General features: G+C 42.5%; 1 protein-coding gene across 1 annotated transcript in view; it reads left to right on the top strand.

The window, feature by feature from the left end:
- Nucleotides 1–21,609, top strand: part of SYT16 (synaptotagmin 16) — a 99,115-nt gene that overhangs the window by 37,341 nt on the left and 40,165 nt on the right. Inside the window, exon 2 of the mRNA XM_072986799.2 lies at nt 8,221–8,400. Coding sequence (XP_072842900.2) covers nt 8,221–8,400 — 180 coding nt within the window. The remainder of the gene's footprint in view (nt 1–8,220; nt 8,401–21,609) is intronic.

The raw sequence follows: 21,609 nt of genomic DNA, 5'->3' as shown, positions 1-21,609 counted from the left end.
TATGGGGCAGTATAGGAGCAGCACACTTTGCTTTTTGATGGCAACAGTAGCATAGGCCAGGTTCATTTTAGCTGAGCTTATTGCCTTGACTTGTAAGAATTACAGCCCGCTTCCATCCAAGACTGATATTGTGTTCTCTTCTATTCCATTTCTAGTGATTGATTATAAGGGTCACCTTTTTGGAAGACTGCAGGTGGGGGGAGTTACAGAATCATTTTTATCCCTGCAGCATACAAACAATTTCAATAATTTGTCTCCCTGGCTTGTTTGAAATAGATAATCAGCAAAGAGCTGCTGTGTTGCAAAAACACACACATTTTATTTCTGGAGTGTTTGCACAGTGTGCGTGCCTCACACATGAATAAAAGCACCACCTGTTTGCAGCTGATAACTGTGGCTGACAGTGTGCCCATATCAGTCGTTTGCCACAGCAGCGAACTGTTTTGTAGAGAAGTGGCTTCCGTGACCCACATTTTGTTGAAAACAGAGGCATGCTGTTAGCTTTGCTTTAATAAGTCTCTGATGAGGTTTTCTGAGTTTGCACAGGAGCTGACATCCCCCCTCCCCCATGCTTAGCTGCTGTATAGATAAGGTTTAAAAATATGTCATTGGTGCCAGGCAAAAAGTCACAGATTGAAAGGAAGCATGTCTAGATAGAAGGAGGGAGTTGCTCAGTATGAATCAAAGCAGTATGATTGTTTGCAGGGAGAGTCTATGGCTCCAATGAACTTTCTTGGAAATGGGTAGAAGACAGATCAGGAAGTACTGGCAGATGGGCAATACACTGATAAGTGGAGTGAATAACAATTAGGGATGGGCATGAACTGCTAAACTGGAGGTTTCTGAGTTTGTTTTCTGGCCAAATAGTTGTTCAGTTCTTCCCAGTCCTGTCTCCTCCAGTGGGCACCCACTCAGAGACAGTGTCTGGGCTTCTCTGCTCTGCCTTCTCTGGTCACTGCCTCTGAGTGGGTGCCTGCCAGAGGAGGCAGGGCTGGAAAGCATGAAATACCTGTTTGGCCGAAAAACGAACTAGCATAAATAGCCGATTCAGCAGTTTGTGCCCATCTCTAATACCAATCAATTTTTTAAAATTTAAATCATGATTTAAATAGTTTTTTTGTTTACTTTGTCCAGAAATCCAGTTTTTAAATTTAAATCGTGACTTAGATCAATTTGATTTAAATCAAATCCTGCAAGAATTTCAGATCCGAGTCCAATGTGCTGGTCTCAGCTGGAGTGGACCCACTGAACCAACAGAATTTATGTAAATGTTGATCCACCAGACAGCAGTTTATTTGGTGAGTCTACTCTAGCTAAGACTGTTGGTTGGATTAGATCGATGGCTCCTAGTCTTTGGTCCCTAGATGTTCTTGGACTACAACTCCCAGAAATCCTGCCCAGCATAGCTAGTGGCGAAGGCTTCTGGGAGTTTTAGTCCAAGTACTTCTGGGGACCCAAGTTTGGGAGCAACTGGATTAGATCTTTGTAGAGATGAGCACAAACCTTGGTTTGGAAGTTTGTGCCGCTTTGTCGGCCCAGCATCACAGGTGCTGCACATTCCCTTCCGCCAACCCCCACCTGGGTTCTCCACTCACCAGCCGGCATGTGCTGCTGTCCTCCTCCTCCTCCTCCTCTTTGGGCCTTTGTCCAGTCCCAGCAGGAGTGCCTGCTTTCCTTCCTCTGCCTCCACCAGCAGCAGCCCACTCAAAGGCTGCACTGCAGGAATCCTTGCCCTGCCTCATCTGAGTGGATGGTTGCTGGAGGAGGTGAAGGAGGGAAGCAGGCATTCCTGCAGGGTCTGGATGAGTGTGAGAAGAGTAGTATGTGCCAGCTGGTGAGTGGAGAATCCAGCCAAGGGGTGAGGGAAGGGAATCCATGGTACCTGTGGTGTCGCAACTGATGAAGTGTCACAAACCTCTGAATGGAGGTATATGCCCATCTCTAGATGATAGACTTCCAGTTGTTTGAAAACAGCAAATGCAGAATGATTTCCCCCATCCCAAATCAAAATTGCCAAAATGAAAGGTGATGGGAGAGATGGGGAGAAGCCAGGAATGTGGGCTCACTGGAGTGACTGAACTGCTGGATGAAGAAGGACAGGATTCAAATCATCAGTCAGATTTGGATCTCCATGGACGGCTTTGGGCTACTTGGACTCTTTCACCCTGAAACCTATTTTATAGGACTGTTGCAAAGATTAAGCGAAGAACCGTGTGCGTGTAGCTTTGAGCTCCTTGGAGAAAGGACAGCGTGACCATTTAACTCATACTGAGAGTACGTGTAGCAGTTGTTATGATAGTAGCAGCAGTAATAACACTAAGAAACTAAGGGGGCCCCGCAAGCCTACATTAACCCCATTAATTACTTGCTCAATGTCTCTAAAATGTGGGAACACTGTGTTTTTCTTTCTGAAGAATTCACACCTCTGAGTCTGTGTGGTGTGTGTTGCCTGGATATGGTTCATGAAAAACAAAGCAGGAGAGTGTGTGACAGTTACCTTTTTTAAAACGTTGTGCCTAACTTGTTGAACATTGGTTAGACAAAGCTAAAAACCTCCAACAGTGTTTAATCAGTTTTTGCAGTAAAGCAGTCCTTAAAAGAAATATTCTTCCCACTGCCTGCATATAATGGAATGCCTTCTTTAGATTACACCTGCTACAATAAATGAATGCCTTACCATGACAAAAGGATGTGTATTCTTCTTCCTTTTTTAATTATTGGTTTTACCTTTACACAGATGCATTGAAAGTTGATTGAATAGATGAAAAATTCAGAGGACTGATCAAATAAAATTGACAGCTTTAATGTCTGATTCAGACCAAAAAAAAAAAAAGAAGGCAGAAAAGCAGATAGTACAGTTTTCAAGGAAGTAGAGTTTCCTGGAGTGATGGCATCAAGACCCTAGCATTTTTCTCTACACATTTAAAAGTGTGAAGACTGTATATCCTGAAAAGGATAGATGCATTTTAGGATGAGTGTAGATGGCCAAATTGGAGTGGGCTGGATTGAGATAAATAGAGTCACTTATAGAGATGCAGTACGTCCTTTGGCGTGATCCTGGCATCCATGTGCAAGGATTGGGTGGTTTCAGGGCAGGAAACCACACTGCATCGCAAGCGACCTTATTTAGCCCACCTTGCCTTAAAAGGGAAAGAAAGAAAGAAAAATGAACAAAACAACAACAAAATCCCCCTTCCTCCTTCTGGGAGGAAGGTTTCGATTTTTTTAAATTTTCCCCCTAAAAGATATAGTGCATCAGCACTGCACTAGAAGGCATTAAACACACACACACGTGTGTGTGTGTGCACTCATTAAGGAAGAGCTGGTTTGCAATTAGAATTACATTGTGTGGATACCAGGAAAGGGAGTGAATCAGTCCCCATCCTCAGAGCAGGCCAAAGAGTGGGAGAAATCCCCATCTAGTTATGTGCTTTGTCTAGTGTCTGAGATTTGAACATTCTACCCTTGGTGACCCCGATAGGGATCATAATATTTTGAGATAGTGGAGAGAAGGGCAAAGATTAAATGCTCTGATTCCTAAGTAGAAAGAGGGAAGAAAGGATTACTGGCTACCCCTGTTGATGTTCTTTTGCACAGTTATGCTGCTACATGTTGTACATTAGATACTTTGCATGCGTATGTAGGAGGGAGTTCTTATAACACAGCATGTGGGGTCAGGGGTAATAATTACACAAATCTGCCTTACACAGCTTTTCGTTAGAGCTTCTGCCCACACAACACCTCTCTTGGCGTGCAGTTCTTGTGTGTGTGTGCGCGCATGTATGTGTTTCCTTGCACATGTACAACAGTGTATAATTAGCTATTGGTTATCCAGGGCGCCATAGGAACCAGTGGAGAAATAATGTGTGGCTCCAAACGTATAATGAAATTTAATTAGCGTTGAGTGGTATAAAGCAGACGGTTTATGGGCTACTGATGGAGTGGGGGTGAGCTGTAATTGGAAAAGTACCAGTGATTGCTTCCTTATTATCTCCACCCCACCTCCCACCCCAAAGTCAAGAATAAATTGGAATTAAAGAAGTCATTACTAAGAACAGTGTTGTTCCCCAGAATTAACTGTTTCCGAGGGCACCTTGCAGTGAATCCCTTCTCTATCTTGTTCAGAGCTGCTGTGGAATTATTTTTGGAAGGCTATGATGGGTGAGATAAATCAGAAATCTAGTTGTGATTCTGTCTTGCACACCTGAGGGACCATTTCCTTTTATATGTGCTTGAAATTTTGCCCCTGTCCAGCTACCAGGAAATGCTGATTTTTGCAGTCTGTGCAATTCATGCAAATTAAGCAGAAACACATAGATTAGATTAGGCATCCTTCAGTCTCGAAAGACTATGGTAACATGCTCTGTATGGGGGACTTGGAACAGTGTCTAGTGTGGCTGAGAAGGCCAATTCGAGAGTGACAATCTCTTCCACACTGAAGACAAATCCAATCTGTCCCCTGTCCAGCTCCCTGATTTTGCTGCTTTTGTGACTTCCTCTTTGCCTCGGCCTGCTGGACAAGGGTCTCTTCAAATTGGGAGAGGCCGTGATGCACTGAATGCCGGGATGTCAGGGTTTCCCATCTGCTGAGGTCCATTCCTAAGGCCTTCAGATCCCACTTGCAGATGTCTTTGTATTGCAGTTGTGGTCTCCCTCTGGGGTGATTTCCCTGCACTCATTTTCCATCCAGGAGACCTTTTGGAATCCGACCATCAGCCATTCTCACGACCTTCCCAAGCCAACATAGATGTCGCTGTTTCAGTAATGTATGCATGCTAAAAATTCCAGCTCGTTCCAGGACTACTCTGTTTGGAACTTTCTCCTGACAAGTGATACCAAAAACGCGTTGGAGGCAACGCATATGGAACGTGTTCAACTTCCTCTCCCGCTGTGCACAAAGGGTCCAGGACTCACTGCAGTACAGGAGTGTGCTCATGACACAGGTGTGTCCTTGGTCTATGCCATCAGCTTCTTATTGAGCCATACTGTACTGTCTTTGTGAGTCTAGAGAACATGGTAGCTGCTTTGCCAGCGCGTTTATCCAGCTCGACATCTAGGGTTCCACAGTTTTTATTTTTACATAATTAACTTTTTGATAGAAGGAGAGCTACAGTGGGCAGTAATATCTTGTACTCTGACCTTTTGGCTTCTCTCACATGTACTGTATGTGTTTTACTAAGCATCACATTTTAGAATGTCATGAGAACTAACAACTTGGAGTTTCTTTCATTCTTAAAGCGCCCATACTCCGGAAACTGAGTTCTGTGTTCGATATTGGATTCTGAGCTTTTTCTGTGCCTTGAGAAGCATGAGAAGCATTTCTTATGTTAGAAGTCATTGTTGGTGTTCAGCACTTTCTGGTTCCTTCTTCCTTCCCCTTCACCTCTTGAGAAACTCTAGATTTGTGGTTTACATGCAGGTGATACCAGAGTGTGTGATTAGCTTACAAAAACTCCTACTTCCAGACAGACCCTGGCACCTTCAGTTAGCAAATGAGAAAGAAACATCTTTGGGAGCCACTATAATCACAGCGGACAAGCCGGGTAGAGATTGTTAAATTGTCTGGCCAGGTTTTGCACAGCTTTTTATGTTCCAGACTTCTGCTATTCACACCTGCTGAAATTTTGACACTTTGGATTCCCTGACAGCTTTGAAATATTCTTCATGCAGTTGTGGCTGTTATTTGCTGTGGATGCATTTTCTTTCTTAGCCTTCCCCTCTCACACTTTTATGTAAAAAAAGAAAAAGAAAACAAATGGTGCTGTTTCCCACTTCTGAAAACAGCAAAGGGAGGTTGTAAATTTTCAAACAAGTAAAGTAAATGAGCATAACCCTAAATGGGCACAGATGACTATTAAAGTCATTTATAGACTTAATCACTTAATTGGAGTCTGGGTCTACAGTCTGTTTGGCGGGAGCTGCCGGAGGCTGAACTTCGTAGTTCGAAATTAGCACAGAATAGCTAATTTTGTGCTAATGGTGAGAACGAGCCAAATCATTTTGCAGATGGCACTAGGAGAGGAATTTAAAATACAGTACTGCTTTGAGAATTGCATGTGTCGAAGTTCTTGTTTGCTCCACTCTCCTTCCCCTTTTCCCTTACAGGGTTTTCTACCTCTGACAGCTGCAATAACCAGCAGGAATTCAGTGGGTGTAGGTAGCTCTACATTCCTTCATTTCTTGAATTTACTGTCTGATGTGAAGCTGTTAGAACCCAGCAGACTGACCAGAAAATAAGAAAGCAATGGAACAGAAGTCATTGCCTGAAATCCTATTGCTTAGAGTCACAACTAGAGTAGGCTTATAGAATCAGTGGGGAGTCCAGTTCTCTGTATGTTCCATAGATCCAAATGGGTCTATTCTCGTTGCATCTTGCTATGCTAAGCAACAGGATTTCAATAAGTGTGCTTAAAAAAATTATACCAAGTTTTCCCCCCACCTGAACAGCCTAATGCGAGTGGAAGACACATTGTGGCCTTGCTATTAAACAAACAGGGGACCAAAGTGACTTGGCCAATCACCTGGCAGTCTCTCCAAATGATCTTAGTCTGTCTTCTGCTCACTTCTACTACAGAAGGACAGGTGATGTAAATATCTGGAGTGGAGTCTCTGGCTGTGCAGTCAAGGGCTGGAAGTTTGAATATTTTCTTGTGCCTTGCACAAGAGGGGACAGCTCAGATCATCCAGAGAGTGTATAGATGATGCAGTGATGTGCCCTGCCACTTGGGTGGCCTTTGGCAAACCACACAGTCCCAGAGTACAGCTGGAAGACTCTCTTAAACTGCATCTGAGTGATCTGTACCTAGAAAACCCTGGTCAATGTCCATCAACCTGATGGCACACTGCTATTGTTATTAATGTTATCAATTCCTGAAGTTGAATTTTGCATTCTTATTGCTCAAGGTGGTTTATATGTGTGGTGCCCAAGCCTCCTTAAGGAGCGCTTAGCACTCGGTCAGAGAGCTTGAAAGGCCACTTACCTACCACCTTTGCGCTGAGGCAAGTCCCAAGACCTCAGCAGTGCGTAGCGTAAGCCCCTTGAACAAGTCTGACCTTAAAAGAACACTTTACTTTTACCCAGTACTTTGCAAGTTACAGGCACATCGGCTTTGTGACTCCTTAGAATTTACAACAGCTCAGTTAGGTAGGACTCTTAATGATAGCTAGTTTGTGGCCCTCTCCACTCCCTGGATTTATCCAGACCCTGCTGTTCAAGAGACCAGTCCTTTTGTAAGAATTTTTATAATTTTTTTATTAGAAAAATAGAATTTCATAGAATCAGTTTATATTTGTTGTTAGCCGCTCAGAGTGGTATAAATATACCAGATGGGCGGGATATAAATAAATAAATAAATAAATAAATAAATAAATAAATAAATAAATAAATATTGCTCAAGCTTTAGCATAAAGAACATATTCAAAGATTATTACAGCTCACTAAAATAACTAATCACCATTAAAACAAAAAAAACACACTACTAAACTGGGATAAGGTGGGCTAGCCCCACCTCCTTCTTTCTCTTTACTCATATTCTCTCTCCTTCAACCCACATGCTCAAACCATCAAGTTTTTTTCTCTCCCATCATCATGGAATCGAACCTCCTTCACATAACCCATTGTCCATTTTCTACATTCTCTTGATTCCTCCGTTTAGTTTAATGCGTTCCTATGGGGCCCCAAACTCACCGTTCAGCGAAGTTCCTCCATAGCGCCACTATTTTCGTGCCCTTGGTAAGCGAGAGCAGGGTGCGAAAATGGTTGTGGCGGCCATTTTGGGTGTCCGGCGGCCATTTTGGAACTGCCGATCAGCTGTTAAAGAAACATCACAATGCGGAGGTCGGTAAGCGAAACGCTTACCGATCATCGCAATGCAATGTTTTGTCATTGAAAACATCGCAATACGATTTCATTAGCGATCTGAAAAAACAGATCGCTATGAGGATTCGTCGTTAAACAGTGTGCTCGTTATGCGAGGCACCACTATATTTCCATGATTTTTATTTAATATTTTCAGGCAGCGGACAAGTGAATCCACGGATGCTGATCCAGTAAAGGGGGGGGGGAGCTACTGTAACAATCTTCCCTTGCTTGTTCTTTCCTACTCTTCTTGACTCATATACCTGTAATACACATTCTCTCAGCAAACCTGCTTTCATGTTTGTACTTTTTTCATTCCAACGTGGTATAACTTATTTCATCTCTGTATTTTTTTTAACTAGTTACTCCAGAAGCAATTGGCTTCCTTTCAGCAGTTGGAGTCTTTATTGTCCTGCTGGCAGTCCTCTTCCTCTTCATCAACAAGAAGTTGTGTTTTGAAAAGATTGGGGGGCTCCCTTGCCTGGAACAACGGGGAAGACGCAAGCACCACAGAGAGAAATCAGGGGTGCGTGAGAGTTTGGGTGAGCACCTTAATATTTTTCCCCCTGTTGCATGTATAACTCTAAATTAGCCAGTAATTGTGCATCTTGATTTCCAAGGTCCCTTATGTTTGCTTTCTTATATCTGCAAGAATAAAATGTGCAGTATAATAGTGCTATTTAACTCTTTCATCTGTGTCTTAACACATCTGGCAAATTACTTGTGTTTCCTTTCCGGGTGCTTTGTGCTTGGTGACAGATGTTCATCTCCTAGCTGATTAAGACTGGCTGGTATATAAAGAGTGTGCAAATCTATTTATGCATGCATGAGTTTAATATCCTACCTTTCACCCATTTTACAAGGTACCTACAGAATATTTAAAAAACAAATGCAGCTAAAATCATAATGCATTATAATATTGGAAATGCAATTAAATTTATTGTTATTTTAAACCAACTGCTGAGCGAAACAATTTAAACGGACAGTAGAAAAAGGAGAAATTGGAGCCCTTTGCTCAGGAGCCACTAAGTCACCAACTCCTTACTGGATTGAAACATCTTTTCGGTGTCAGAGAAGGAGTAATGTTACGGGGCCGGCCAACTGGGTTTCTCTTGGGACAGAATTCCATAGTCTGGGAGCAGCTGCCAAGAAGGCCCAGACTTGTGAATCAGGTGAAGCAAGGAATTTCTGTTCTCCATGGCAAGATGTCATGTGCAATATTTGGGACTTGCTCATCATAGAATCATAGAACAGTTCAGTTGGAAGGGGCCTGTGAGGCCATCAAGTCCAACCCCCTCGCTCCATGCAAGAATCCAAATCAGAGCAGATCTGACGCATGGTGGTCCAATTTTCTCTTGCGTGTCTCCAGCGTTGGAACGCTCACCACCTCCCGAGGTCATGGGTTCCATCGCTGTACTGCTCTAACAGTTTTCCTGATATTCAGCCTAAATCTGGCTTCCTGTAGCTTGAGCCCATTATTTAAGTGTCCTGCACTTTGGGGGTGATTGAGAAACTTAACACTCCCCACTTGGCGTCTGTTACTATAGTTACGGCGGGACAAAATGGCAGCCACAAGCTCAGAAAGAATACACACTTTTGTTCTTGCGAGGATCCACTTGTAATCCAGTCTGGACTTTGGGAAAACTAATTTTTAGATGATAAGTTTCTCCTGCTGGTGTAATGCTGTCTGGTTCTGTGGGGCTGCATATATATTTTAAATGAGTATTGCAAACACAAAGGCAAGGACGAATGTCTCTTTGGAGCCAAATAAGAACAAAGTCACAAATATATTCATTGACTGAGGCAGGAGATCCATAACATAAAGGAAACATTACCACATATATACCCTTTAAAGCCCTAAAATATAACACAAATAATATGCAAATCTATAAGATCACTACCAAAAGATTTGCCCTTCCAGTGTCTTTCCTGCACAAGCATATTGAAATTTTTACTGTCTAAATCAGGCTTGTCCAACCTGCGGCCCAGGTCGGCTCATAATGCGACCCAATGCAATTTTTTATTTTAAAAGAAATTCCAAAATTTCAAGTTACACTGCCGGCACTTGCAGCTGGAATGCAGCTGGGGCACGTCACAACGGTAGGGGAGGAGAGAGGGAAGGAAGGAAGGAGCGGGAGGGGAGGGGAGAGGGGGGCTGCGTGACTGCATTGCACCATCCCCATCAATAGGTGGACCCCCTCCCGGCCCCATAAAGCCACCAGAGTCGAAGTTGGCAGCCTCTGATGTCTGAGATCACAGCTGCCGGTAAACGCGCTTGGAGCGGGGCTGGGGAGGACGGCTAAGGCTGCCCTCCCCATATGGCCCAAACCAAATGTATGTATGGCCCAAACCAAATTTCCATTTTCTAATGTGGCCCAGGGAAGGTGAAAGGTTGGACACCCCTGGTCTAAATCAAGGTGGTAAGGGCTTTGTCGTCCTCTAGGGCAGGGGTCTCCAACCTTGGGTCTCCAGAGGCTCTTGGACTGCAACTCCCAGAAGCCTTCACCACCACCTCTGCTGGGCAGGATTTCTGGGAGCTGAAGTCCAAGAACATCTGGAGGCCCAAGGTTGGGGACCAGTGCTCTAGGGGAACAGCAGTTCCTGCCTCTCTAGCTCTTTCCCAACTCAAATCTTGAATCACAGCCACTTCCTTAAATGATGAACCAAATACAGTTTATAAGGGTGACATTGCAGCTCCCCATATGTGATAAAATCTGGCTGTTTGCATCCTGAGAGGCTGCAGCCTTATGACAGCATGACTCCACCCTCACTGGAGCATTTTTGTATGATTTTAAAACTCGGTGCCTTTCTGATTTCCCCGCCCCTAAATTGATGATTGCTTAATGGTGCTAGAAAGGAAGGAAGGAAGGAAGGAAGGAAGGAAGGAAGGAAGGAAGGAAGGAAGGAAGGAAGGAAGGAAGGAAGGAAGGAAGGAAGGAAGGAAGGAAGAAAAAGTGGAAGGAAGGAAGGAAGGAAGGAAGGAAGGAAGGAAGGAAGGAAGGAAGGAAGGAAAAGTGGAAGGAAGGAAAAGTGGAAGGAAGGAAGGAAGGAAGGAAGGAAGGAAGGAAGGAAGGAAGGAAGGAAGGAAGGAAGGAAGGAAGGAAGGAAGGAAGGAAGGAAGGAAGGAAGGAAGGAAGGAAGGAAGGGGCAGACAGCTGCAGGATTGTGGGGAGAAGAGGCAAAGCTGATGACTCAGTCACTATTTGATTCATTGATAAACATGTCTGTCAGAAGCCTTAGAAGGTGTGGCTTGGGGGTGGAGAGATGGTCTTGCTTGAAAAATAAACACAAAAATAAAATCATCTTTGTAAGGTATACCTGTTTGTAGCCAGTGATATCCTGACCATGGTTGTGATGGCTTCTTGTTTCTGCCCCACTGCTTGCTGGGAGTCTTCTTTCTGAACAGGAAGCTAGGTGGAACTAGGCCTAGCTTAGCCTAAGAGCCTTCCAAATGAGACCTTTCTGAGTCACATAAGGTTTCTGTGCCTGATTGTCAGGTTGAACAGAGCATAATGGGACTTGTAGTCCAATAAATCTGAAAATCTAGCCCCAGCCAGCCACTTGTGGTCTGTTTGTCTATGGAAGTTTCAGTCAAATGAAAAGAATCTATTCAAGAACCTGACAGACCCTTAGCTAGTTGAAGGGAAAAGTACTGCAAAATCATGCCAACAATGTTGGGTGTGTATGTGTTAAGGAAGACAGGAGTTTTAAGCTCAAGTCAGATGCAGATTCAGAATATATTGAGTGTGTAAGAGGGTTAGTAAAGGTAAAGGTTCCCCTTGACATTTTTAGTCCAGTCGTGTCCGACTCAAGGGTGCGGTGCTCATTCCCCTTTCCAAGCCATAGGGCCAGTGTTTGTCCGTAGACAGTTTCCATGGTCACGTGGCCAGCACGACTAGACACGGAACACCGTGACCTTCCCACTGAGGTGGTACCTATTTAGCTACTTGCATTTTTACATGCTTTGAAGCTGCTAGGTTGGCAGGAGCTGGGACAAGTGATGAGGGCTCACTCCATCACATGGATTCGATCTTATGACGGCTGGTCTTCTGACCTTGCAGCACTGCAGTTTAGCCCACAGCGCCACCACATGCCAAGAGGATTACATATGCTCAATTATGCTCCACCCATTCTCAAGCTTTTTTTGGCTATGGCCATAAACACAATATGAAAGAAATACAGGTGGAATTATGATTGTATACGCAGCATAATGGACGTCATAATGTGAAGAATTGTTTCCAGTCTGTGGCTCTTTTCAAATGTTTCAGCCACCCGGGGGGGTCGGTCATATGGCCCCCTATTGAGAATGGCTGCACTAGACTTCTCTATGGTTGATTCCTGTGCACTTAAGGACAGTGTGAACTGTGTCTGTATAGCATAATTTTGCAGGTAAGATAATGGAACAAATCAGTGAATGACCAATCTGAATTCAAACTATATATCAAAGGTGGTCAGTCTGTGACTTTTTGAATGCTGTCGGATTGCAAACTTACATCCATTACCTTGACCCCTTGGTTTTTGTGTAAATTTGGCAGGTGAAGTTTTTGTTTCCATTGCAGGGAGAGATTGATGGGGAAAAGTAGTGCCTGCTTTCGTCTTTCCTATCAAACACAAGAGGAAGATCAGTAGATAGTATTGGCAACCATAGAAAGTGGCCATTTGCCCTACTGTGATGCGTTTCCCTCTGCTTCTTTTAATATTTATTCTGCCGACTACATGGTGTTAATACTAATTGCAAATAGACAGTATTTTTGGATACTGATTAGGATAACTGACTTTCCCAGGAGTAAACCTACAGGGCAAAGAGAGCAGATTCTATGTTTTGCCGTAACTGACTGTAACAACCACCCTCAAACCTCAAAGAGTGGTTGCTACTTTACTTTAAAACTCTGCTGCCACCAACTTATCCTTGAAAATCAAGCGAAGGACAAGTGTATACTTTTCAGCCAGTTAGAAACCTACATGTTTAAGGCGAGGAGGTCTTCCATCTCAAGGCATTCTCTTCTCAGACTGAGTTCAGCTCAACATCTCACATCTCTAAAGCTTGGCTTGCCAATCTCCTTGAGAGTCCACTGCCTGGCCTTCAAGAATTTTACTTCAAGAGTAAAATTCTCCTTCCCTTCAGTATTACTGACTAGAATGGCCATACAACACAACTGCATGTTATGTTCATTGATAGTAAAGAATATTTTATCCTTTAAACCTTTTCAAACAATTATTATTAATCAAGCGGCTAAAGCCTTATAAAATAACTGATAATTTTTTTTCATCTCTTTTTGCTTGTTGAAAAACAAACTGCTTAAAGTCACTTTCATCCTTTTGTCCCTTTACAATATTCTGTAAAAGCTTCAACTTTACAACACTTTTTTTTCTCACGAGTTTTCACATCTATTTATTTTTCACATATATTTCTTTGTTAATTAACACGTTAGGTAAAGATTAATACAAGTGGGAGTTTAAAATGGATTTCCTTTTCTCCTGCTGTTGTCTGTGTTTCACATAATGTAAAGCATTCTACGGCTTACTTTTTCAACAGGAAAATTGGCATGAAACTCAATGAGTTGCTACTGCCTTGTTATCTTATCAGTTATTTTATGTACCAAAACAAACTGGCTGTAAAGTAAACAATTTTCCCCAGCTATAGTTTGTCAAAAATACTTTCACTTTTAGTGCACCTCGCTAAGGCACATTTTAAAAGAACTTTTCAGTTGTAGGGCAACATCTTTGCATCCCATAAAATGTTTTTTCTCTCTCAAATACTAACAGTATTTTCTATTCATCTGACAGAGCTTGTGGGTTTTTTGGGGGTAGCATTTCCACCTGCTTTTGGCTTGTGTGATAACCTACAGTGGTTACATATAGCCCTTGTTGGGTGTCCAGGTGACGTTATCTATACGCCCATAATTTTAAGTTGTGCAACATTCTGATACGAATAAAGAACAAACGAACCTGAAAGTCAATGTTTCCCATTTGTTTGGTTTATAAATAGAGAAATTAGTTACCAACTTTCCCCAACTTTTTAATAAGTCTGAGACCAACTTTATATTCGACTTGTTCTGAAGCTAGTCACTCTCATTGCTTGGTTGGCGTTAAACTAAAACTACTCCAGTGGAAGGAATTTGAGTCTTTATGCTGTGATACTTTTCCTCCACGAAATGGGGGAAAAGCATTTGTATTTCTTGGCTTTTAAAGCCAAAGCAGGATCATATGAACTGGGCCCGTAGTCTCTGTCTCCCAGCTGTGACCCTTTGGTAACATGTAGGGTGGCTGATATCATATACCAGATCTTATGCCGTGCATACATGTGTTGGACATAACAGAGTTTGCAATTATCCAGAGCTGGCAGGAGTGACTTTTTAGACTACAAATACCAGAATCCCCAAGGTGGCATAGCCATTGGTGGTGCTGGCTGAGGGATTCTTGGAACGGTAATGTAGGAAGTGACTTCACCAACCTTTGTTAAAGTTGAATGGGTATTGGCTGGGTAATATTTAATACTGTAAAGAGATTTGTGGCGATCAAGTGTGTGCATCAAGCCTTCATGCATGGTAGTCCGGCCACATGGATGTCAATAACATGCCATCATGAGTGGATATGAGATATTTGGGCTGCAGAAAAACCAAATTATTTATACCCACTTACTCAGATATGTGAGAACAGGGTCTGCGTTGTCGTTTTCTTCTGTTCTTTGCTCTCTCCTGTCCTCTCGATGTTACATAAACACAGGCGTCCTTCTGTTCAAAACATCCTTTCTGTGCGCATGCTATAAAATCTTTCGTCTTCTTGACAAGCCACACAATGGGGAGGGGCCCTTTCTAAAGTGACAGCACCTCTCCTTCAGTGTGAGTGGGAGCTGGTGTTTTTTTGGAACTGCCACCGCCGATTGGGCAAACATGTATTTATCGAAGCTTTTAAAAATGTGAGTTAGTAATAAACAGAGTGGATAGATTTGAAAAAAACGAGTAAAGTGGGAGCAAAGGGGGGCGTCAAGGGAGGATTTACTTCCACGCCAGAACAATTTGCATTTGAAAGTAATTCTTTCATGACTGACAAGTAAATCCTTGAAAATAGGGTACTTATAATGGAAAAGCTCATATCGCTTCCGAGCACAGCTTGCAGTATATGAGCAAGATGTCATGTGCATTATTGTGGAGTGTAAGTGTGTGCGTAGATGTGTGCACACGCGCGCCCGCACACACGTGCAGAAGGCAGCTATATATTAATTGCAAAATTCATGTGGAAAATTGTTTTCATTTTACCAGGCTTGCAAAACATAACTTTTCTGATCTGTCACTTTCAGAATTGGTTAGGTCGCCTTGCTATATGATTTTCCCAAGCTTTACCTTTTCCTCAAACAGAAAAAAAGGTGACCTGTTTAAAACATTGGTTCTTAAATTTGAGGGTCAGAAAACTTTTGACTACCAGAAACCCTAGCACCACAATCAACAGGTAGGACTTTTTGCAATTACAATCCAAGAAATGTGGGGTCCTTGGGAACCATTAATACATTTTACAGTGGTGCCCCGCTAGATGATTACCTCACAAAATGGTTTATTCACTAGACGATGAGTTTTTGCGATCGCTATAGCGCTTCGCAAGACAGTGTTTCCTATGGGTGATTTTCGCTGGACGATGTTTCAGTCCGTGCTTTGCAAGACGTTTTTTTTTCCGGGACCATTTTTCGCAAGACGACAATTTTGACAGCTAGGTCCGCGACTCGCAAAATGGGTGTTTTCGGGATCATTTATCGCAGGACAGTGGTTTTGACAGCTGATCCACACTTCGCAAAACAGTTTTCTTATGGGTGATTTTCGCAAAACAATGACAATTTTTCCCCATTGGAATGCATTAAATAGATTTCAATGCATTCCAGTTGAGAACCGCATTTCGCAAGACGATGTTTTTGCAAAACAGTGATTTTCGCGGAATGAATTAACATTGTCTTGCGGGGCACCACTGTATTTATTTCCCTACTCTTGGGGGTCTCGGCAGGCAAGCCATGCTTCCAGTTCAGAGCTCAGAAAAGTCTGTGGACTGCCACTATAAAAGGAGACACTCGAATCTGTAGTCTAAAAGTACCTTTTCAGAGCTCTGCTTCCATTGGGTTGACAGAGAACTGTAACTGACATATGGAGGTGAAGAGGAAACTGTCTGAAATATTAAGAGGATTAACTTTGTCTTGGACAAAGATTTTTTAAAAAGTAGTCTTAATACTACAAAACTGGCCTAATCTAGATGTATTGAAAGTACCATGCTTTGTTCATTCGTGTGTCTCTTCTGTTTATGTATAAAACAGGAAGAGGAGGGTTTCTTTCCTATGTTCTGCTCCATTTTTCCCCAGACACCCTCCCTGCCCCTCTTTTCTACCTGTCTAGCTTGTTTCCATTATTGGATTCAGGGCGGCAGAGATATGTCTGAAGCAGTGATTCCCAACCTTGCCCAACCGAGGTGTTCTTGGACTTCAAATCCCCAAAATCCTAGTGGCGAAGGCTTCTGGGAGTTGTAGTCCAAGAACCTCTGGGGACCCAAGGTTGGGAACCACTGGTCTACAGTGACAGAGTGCGAGGAAGTAAGGTACAGGGTGTGCATGGAGTGGAAAACGATGTTTGAACTCTGCTTCATCTTTACATGCGTTTTGTTGTAGATTCTCCTCTTTCCATTTATCCTCTTACATGTCAACCGCAGGGAAGTAGAGATGGGAATAAACCATTGCTTCAGCTCCCATTGCATTAAGTCTGGTCCAGGCCAAGAACTATAAATCTGGTGCTATCCAGAAGGTTTAGACGGCCAACCTTAATCCGCATGGGCAGGAGTCAGTGAAACTGTAGTCCAGATCATCTCTAGAGGACTTACTTTTGGGCCAAACGCCAAGCTCCTTCCCTCCTTCTACTCAATGAGTGAAGTCAAAATTATATAAAACTGCCTCTAATAACATATCCTGGGATGGTGTTAATATTAGGTTTTCTTCTTCTGCTTTATTTTTTTCTTGCATTGATTTTAGATCCGGATCCGTGAACTCTCATGCTGATGATATTGTTTTATAGGGCGCGTGGGGTTCTGAGTTATATTTGCAATCTGCCCAGGGTAATGTGTTCACCAAAGGGGCAGTGTAAATATCAAATAATCAAACCAATGGAGTTTGTTCAGTCTTGTGTTTTTATCACTTGATGATAGTCAGTCAACCGTACAGCTGGATAATTATAACAGTTCTCTCTCCAAAGACATCAGTACATTAAGTATCTTTACTTAGGAGCCCTTCCCTTATGTGTTTGAGCTCCTCTTACTGGTGCTGAGTGCCTGGCAGACAGGGAAATGGATGAGGACAGATTCTCAGCTATTTCCCATGTGTTGCGTTGGCTCTGTTTAAGGAGAATGAAGTGAAACTCTTTGGTGAGCAATGAAATCAGGCTTCTTGTCATCTTCTTTTATTTATTTATTTATTTGTTTGTTTTTTTGTTTGTTTGTTTATTGTATTTATACCCCGCCTATCTAGTCATTTCCCAAAATGCCCTATTTTGAAATATATATGTGTGCGTGTGTTTGTGTTTTAAATTTTGGAAAGTTCAAAGTGCCTTCCACAATAATATGACTGCCTCCTTTGCTACTCACTTGGGGCCATCATTATCTTGGACAACAATTAATATAGAGAGAAATGTATGCTTTTATATAAGGTTTCTTCATTTTACTCAGGAAGTGCATTGTTAAATATCCCATTTAAAAAAAAGGTACAGTATTTACTGAAGCAGAGTTACAAACTAAACTAAACTAAACTAAACTAAACTAAACTAAACTAAACTAAACTAAATCTCTATGTATTCATTTAGTGGCCAAAATCATACTACAGATTTACACTTATAATAGAATCATAGAAAAGTGAAGTTGGAAGGGGCCTGCAAGGCCATCAAGTTCAACCCCCTGCTCAACACAGGAATACAATCAAAGCATAACTGCCAGGTGATTATATAAGTTTTTCTTGAATGCCTCCAGTGTTGGAGCACTCACCAACTCCTGAGGTAATTGGTTCTACTGTCGTACTGCTCTAACAGTTAGGAAGTTTTTTCTGATATTCAACCAAAATCTGGCTTCCTTTAACTTGAGCCCATTGTTGTGTGTCCTGCACTCTGGGATGATCGAGAACAGATCCTGCATCTCCTCTATATGACAGCCTTGAAATATTTGAAAAGTGCTATCATAGGTAATAGAAATTGTGTAAGTCTTGGCATCAAAGTCTTCATTAAAGAGATACTTGTTATGTTACTGAGTATACATCCAGTTGCATGATATGGAGCTTGATCAGGAATGCAACCAGCATTTTGATGAAGAGCAGCAATTAGACATTAAGACTTACATGACATCCTGTTGCACAGTCAGTAGAAGAATTCTAGCTGTTTATTATGGACATTTGTATCCTGCCTATATCATGGAATCTCAGGTTGAAGTACAACTTGAGTAACTTAAGACACTGTAAAGTACTTGAAGAAAAATATGTAAAAAATAAAACAGTTAAAATACTTTAATGCATAAATTAATATAAGCAATTTAAATCTAATTAAAAGCTGTATGCATGCAAAAGATGCCAACAGCCTACTTAAACAAAGACTTTACTGGAGATACTGTACACATTTTAACTTGATGCTGAAATGAAACCAAAGTCTGTGCCAGCCGGGCCTTCAAGAGGGGACCATTGGAAGTTCAGGGTGCCACAACAGATAAGGCTGCCTCCCATGTTTCCATGTACAGTATAGGATAGTGATGTGATGAAGTGGGGGCTATCCCTTACAGATCTTGGTACTTGAGCAGGTATCTACAATGGGGTCTTGACTTGAGAACCTAATCCGTATTGGAAGGCGGTTCTCAAGTCAAAAAGTCTGTAGGTTCAAGTCTCCATTGACCTACAGTGCATTGAAAACCGATTAATCCCGTAACAGGCCGTTTTTGTTCCATTTTGTTTTTTTTCTGGTCTGTAAGTCAATTCTCAGGCTGCAAGTCAAACCTAAATTTTGCGGCCAGAGAAGTCTGTAACTCAAAAAGTCTGTAAGTCAAGCCGTCTGTAAGTCAAGCCGTCTGTAAGTCAAGGGTCCACTGTATTTGTGATTCCATGCACTCCTGTGCAGCGTCCTATGTGATTTTCAATTCTTGTACTAGACAGGTGTCCAGAACACCTGAGGGCATGTACAGTACTTCCTTGTACAGACAGAAGCCCTATTTTTGTGAACTCTGCTCTCACCTACATAGAGCTGTTGCTTATGGTCAACAAGATGTACTGTTTCCTATTGTTAAACTTGAACCCCAAGGAAAATCTTTTTTAAAAAACATTTTATCTTCTTTCATTAAAAATACAAATTTCTTGTAAAAAAAAACCCCAACAACCCCCCCGCCCCCCTGTTTCTTTTAGAAGCAAAATCAATGGGTTTAGAAGATCTTCCATGACAGAGTTGGGGAAGGAAATGCTGGTGATGAGGATATGGAAGACTAGTGGTCTCTAAATAGAAAGGAGCCCTAATGGATTCAAGGAAACATGTCGAAAATCAATGAAATTAGTTAGAGAAAGAAAGTTGGGAGAGGTTCTTGAAACCATGTGTCTTTGAACTTGTAGGTCACCTCGATGCATTTGGGAGTGGCTGATTGTTTTCCAGTGGGAAGGTCACTTCCTGACATTTTTTAGTACCAGAGAAGCCTTTTTGGGAAGAGTAACTAGAGTTCATTTCTTATTTGGCCTTGTAGAGCGTGTGATAGTCACAAAACATGATTTTAAAGGACACAATTAGATACCTAAGGATTTATAATCTGGTTTTGCTTTAGTTTTGCTTGCTGTGTGGGAACCTACATAAAGATTTCAAAGAAGAGCCCTTTCTAGTTCTTCCTGGGTACCAAAGTCTGAATCTTTGCTCTATTGCAGTGGTCCCCAACCTTGGGCCTCCAGATGTTCTTGGACTTCAACTCCCAAAAATCCTGGGCAGCAGAGGCAGTGGTGAAGGCTTCTGGGAACTGTAGTCCAAGAACATCTGGAGGCCCAAGGTTGGGGACCATTGCTCCATTGCATGAAAAACAGATGTTGAACCACTGTGCTTCAGCTCTTTCCATTGAAATAATTATGATCAATGTTGACATTTGCTTTTGCTTTCACTTTGGTGAATCTGTGTTTCTACTGCAAACTTTGGTGTAAGCTTTCTCTCTCTCTTTTCTGTTGCGATGATGGTGCATTCTGTCCCTTCCCTCTATGCACTGCTTTTCTCAGGTGGATAATTTTAGGGCCTAAAAAAAAGACCCTTAAATAGAACAGGGTCTTTGGAGTAATCTTTTGCAATCCTTACTCTGTAGCCCATAGGCACCTGAGTCTGGCATGCTGGCAACGATGAACAACAGGAGATTGTAAAAGACAGATTCCTTGCTCGTGGTGTGTGTAAAACCATGGCTTCTCAGGATGTTGCAAACTTCTTCCAGCCGCTTTCCTCCTGGATGTCGCGGGTCTATGAAGCTCTCCAGGAAGCAGGGGACTCTTTGGCTTCTTCTTTGACCAGTTTGGGAAGCCGAGCAGAACGCTCTACAGTTGAAGAAGAGGATGAGGACTCAGGAGACTGGAGTGAGTCTTACGAGCGTTATTCTGAAGCTTCAGATGATGAAAGCACCTCTAGCCAGGACAGTGAGGAATCTTATCCCTTCTCATCATCTGAGCATGACCCTGCTTCATTGGAGTCTTCCTGTGCTTCAGAGCTGAGCTGGAAAAAAGGTGGCCTCCCCTTGGATGCACATTCTGAAGATGATGATTTGTTGGCATCTTATGGAGCCAACCAAAGTTACAAGGGCCACCAGCTTACAGAAGCTCTCCCCACCATCCCTGAGGAAGAGGAGCACCTTCCTTCCTCAAAGAGTAAGAACTGTTCACACAGCTGGGATGGTAAGTTTATGTAATTCTGGCAGCAATTTTTCGAACTGTCTTGGCATGAAAAATGGGACTGCTGCCTTAAATGTGAAGCCTGTGTCAAGCTTCACTCCGTGACTTGTTGTTACCTGGTGTGTTTCTTTCTTCGTTAGAAGCAGGAAAATGCATTATACCATGACATCAGGATATGGGCCACTTTGTGTTTATGAACTGTTATAGGGTAGGAGGCAATCCTGTCTTCAGAGTGAACTCTATGTTTACCTCCACCTTTTACTGCCATCCACCTTCCCTATACAGTGGTGCCTCGCATTACGACATTAATTCGTTCCAGCGAAATCGCTGTAGAATGAAAACGTCGTAAAGCGAAAATAAAAAAGCCATTGAAACGCATCAAAACCTAGTTAATGCGGTCCAATCGGCTAAGAACTCACTATCCAGCGAAGATCTTCCATAGGGGCGGCCATTTTCGGGTGCCTGTGCAGTGAAAACTGGCTCCTAAACAAAGTAGGGAGCCATTTTGAGCACCCGGCAGCCATTTTGAAAACCTGACCATCAGCTGTTTTGATCGTCGGGAAGCGAAAATCGGTTCCCGAAACAGGGAACCGATCATCGTGGAGTGAAATCCCCCTATCAAAAACGTTGTTTTGCGATCGCTTTTGTGATTGCAAAAACCTCGTCGTAATGTGGATTCGTCGTTAAACGGAGCACCCGTCTTGCGAGGCACCACTGTATAGTAATTTTGATAATCAGTCTTTGAATGGGATGAGTACAACATCCCCAACTACATGCTTACTACCAAGTCTCTCTTTTGCACAGGGCAAAAGCTGATAGTAATAATTCACTGCTGATTGTGGGTCTTAGTTGGAGC

Source organism: Pogona vitticeps, chromosome 1 (assembly GCF_051106095.1).
Source record: "Pogona vitticeps strain Pit_001003342236 chromosome 1, PviZW2.1, whole genome shotgun sequence".
NCBI lineage: Eukaryota > Metazoa > Chordata > Lepidosauria > Squamata > Agamidae > Pogona > Pogona vitticeps.
This window is presented reverse-complemented; position numbering and strand designations above follow the sequence as displayed.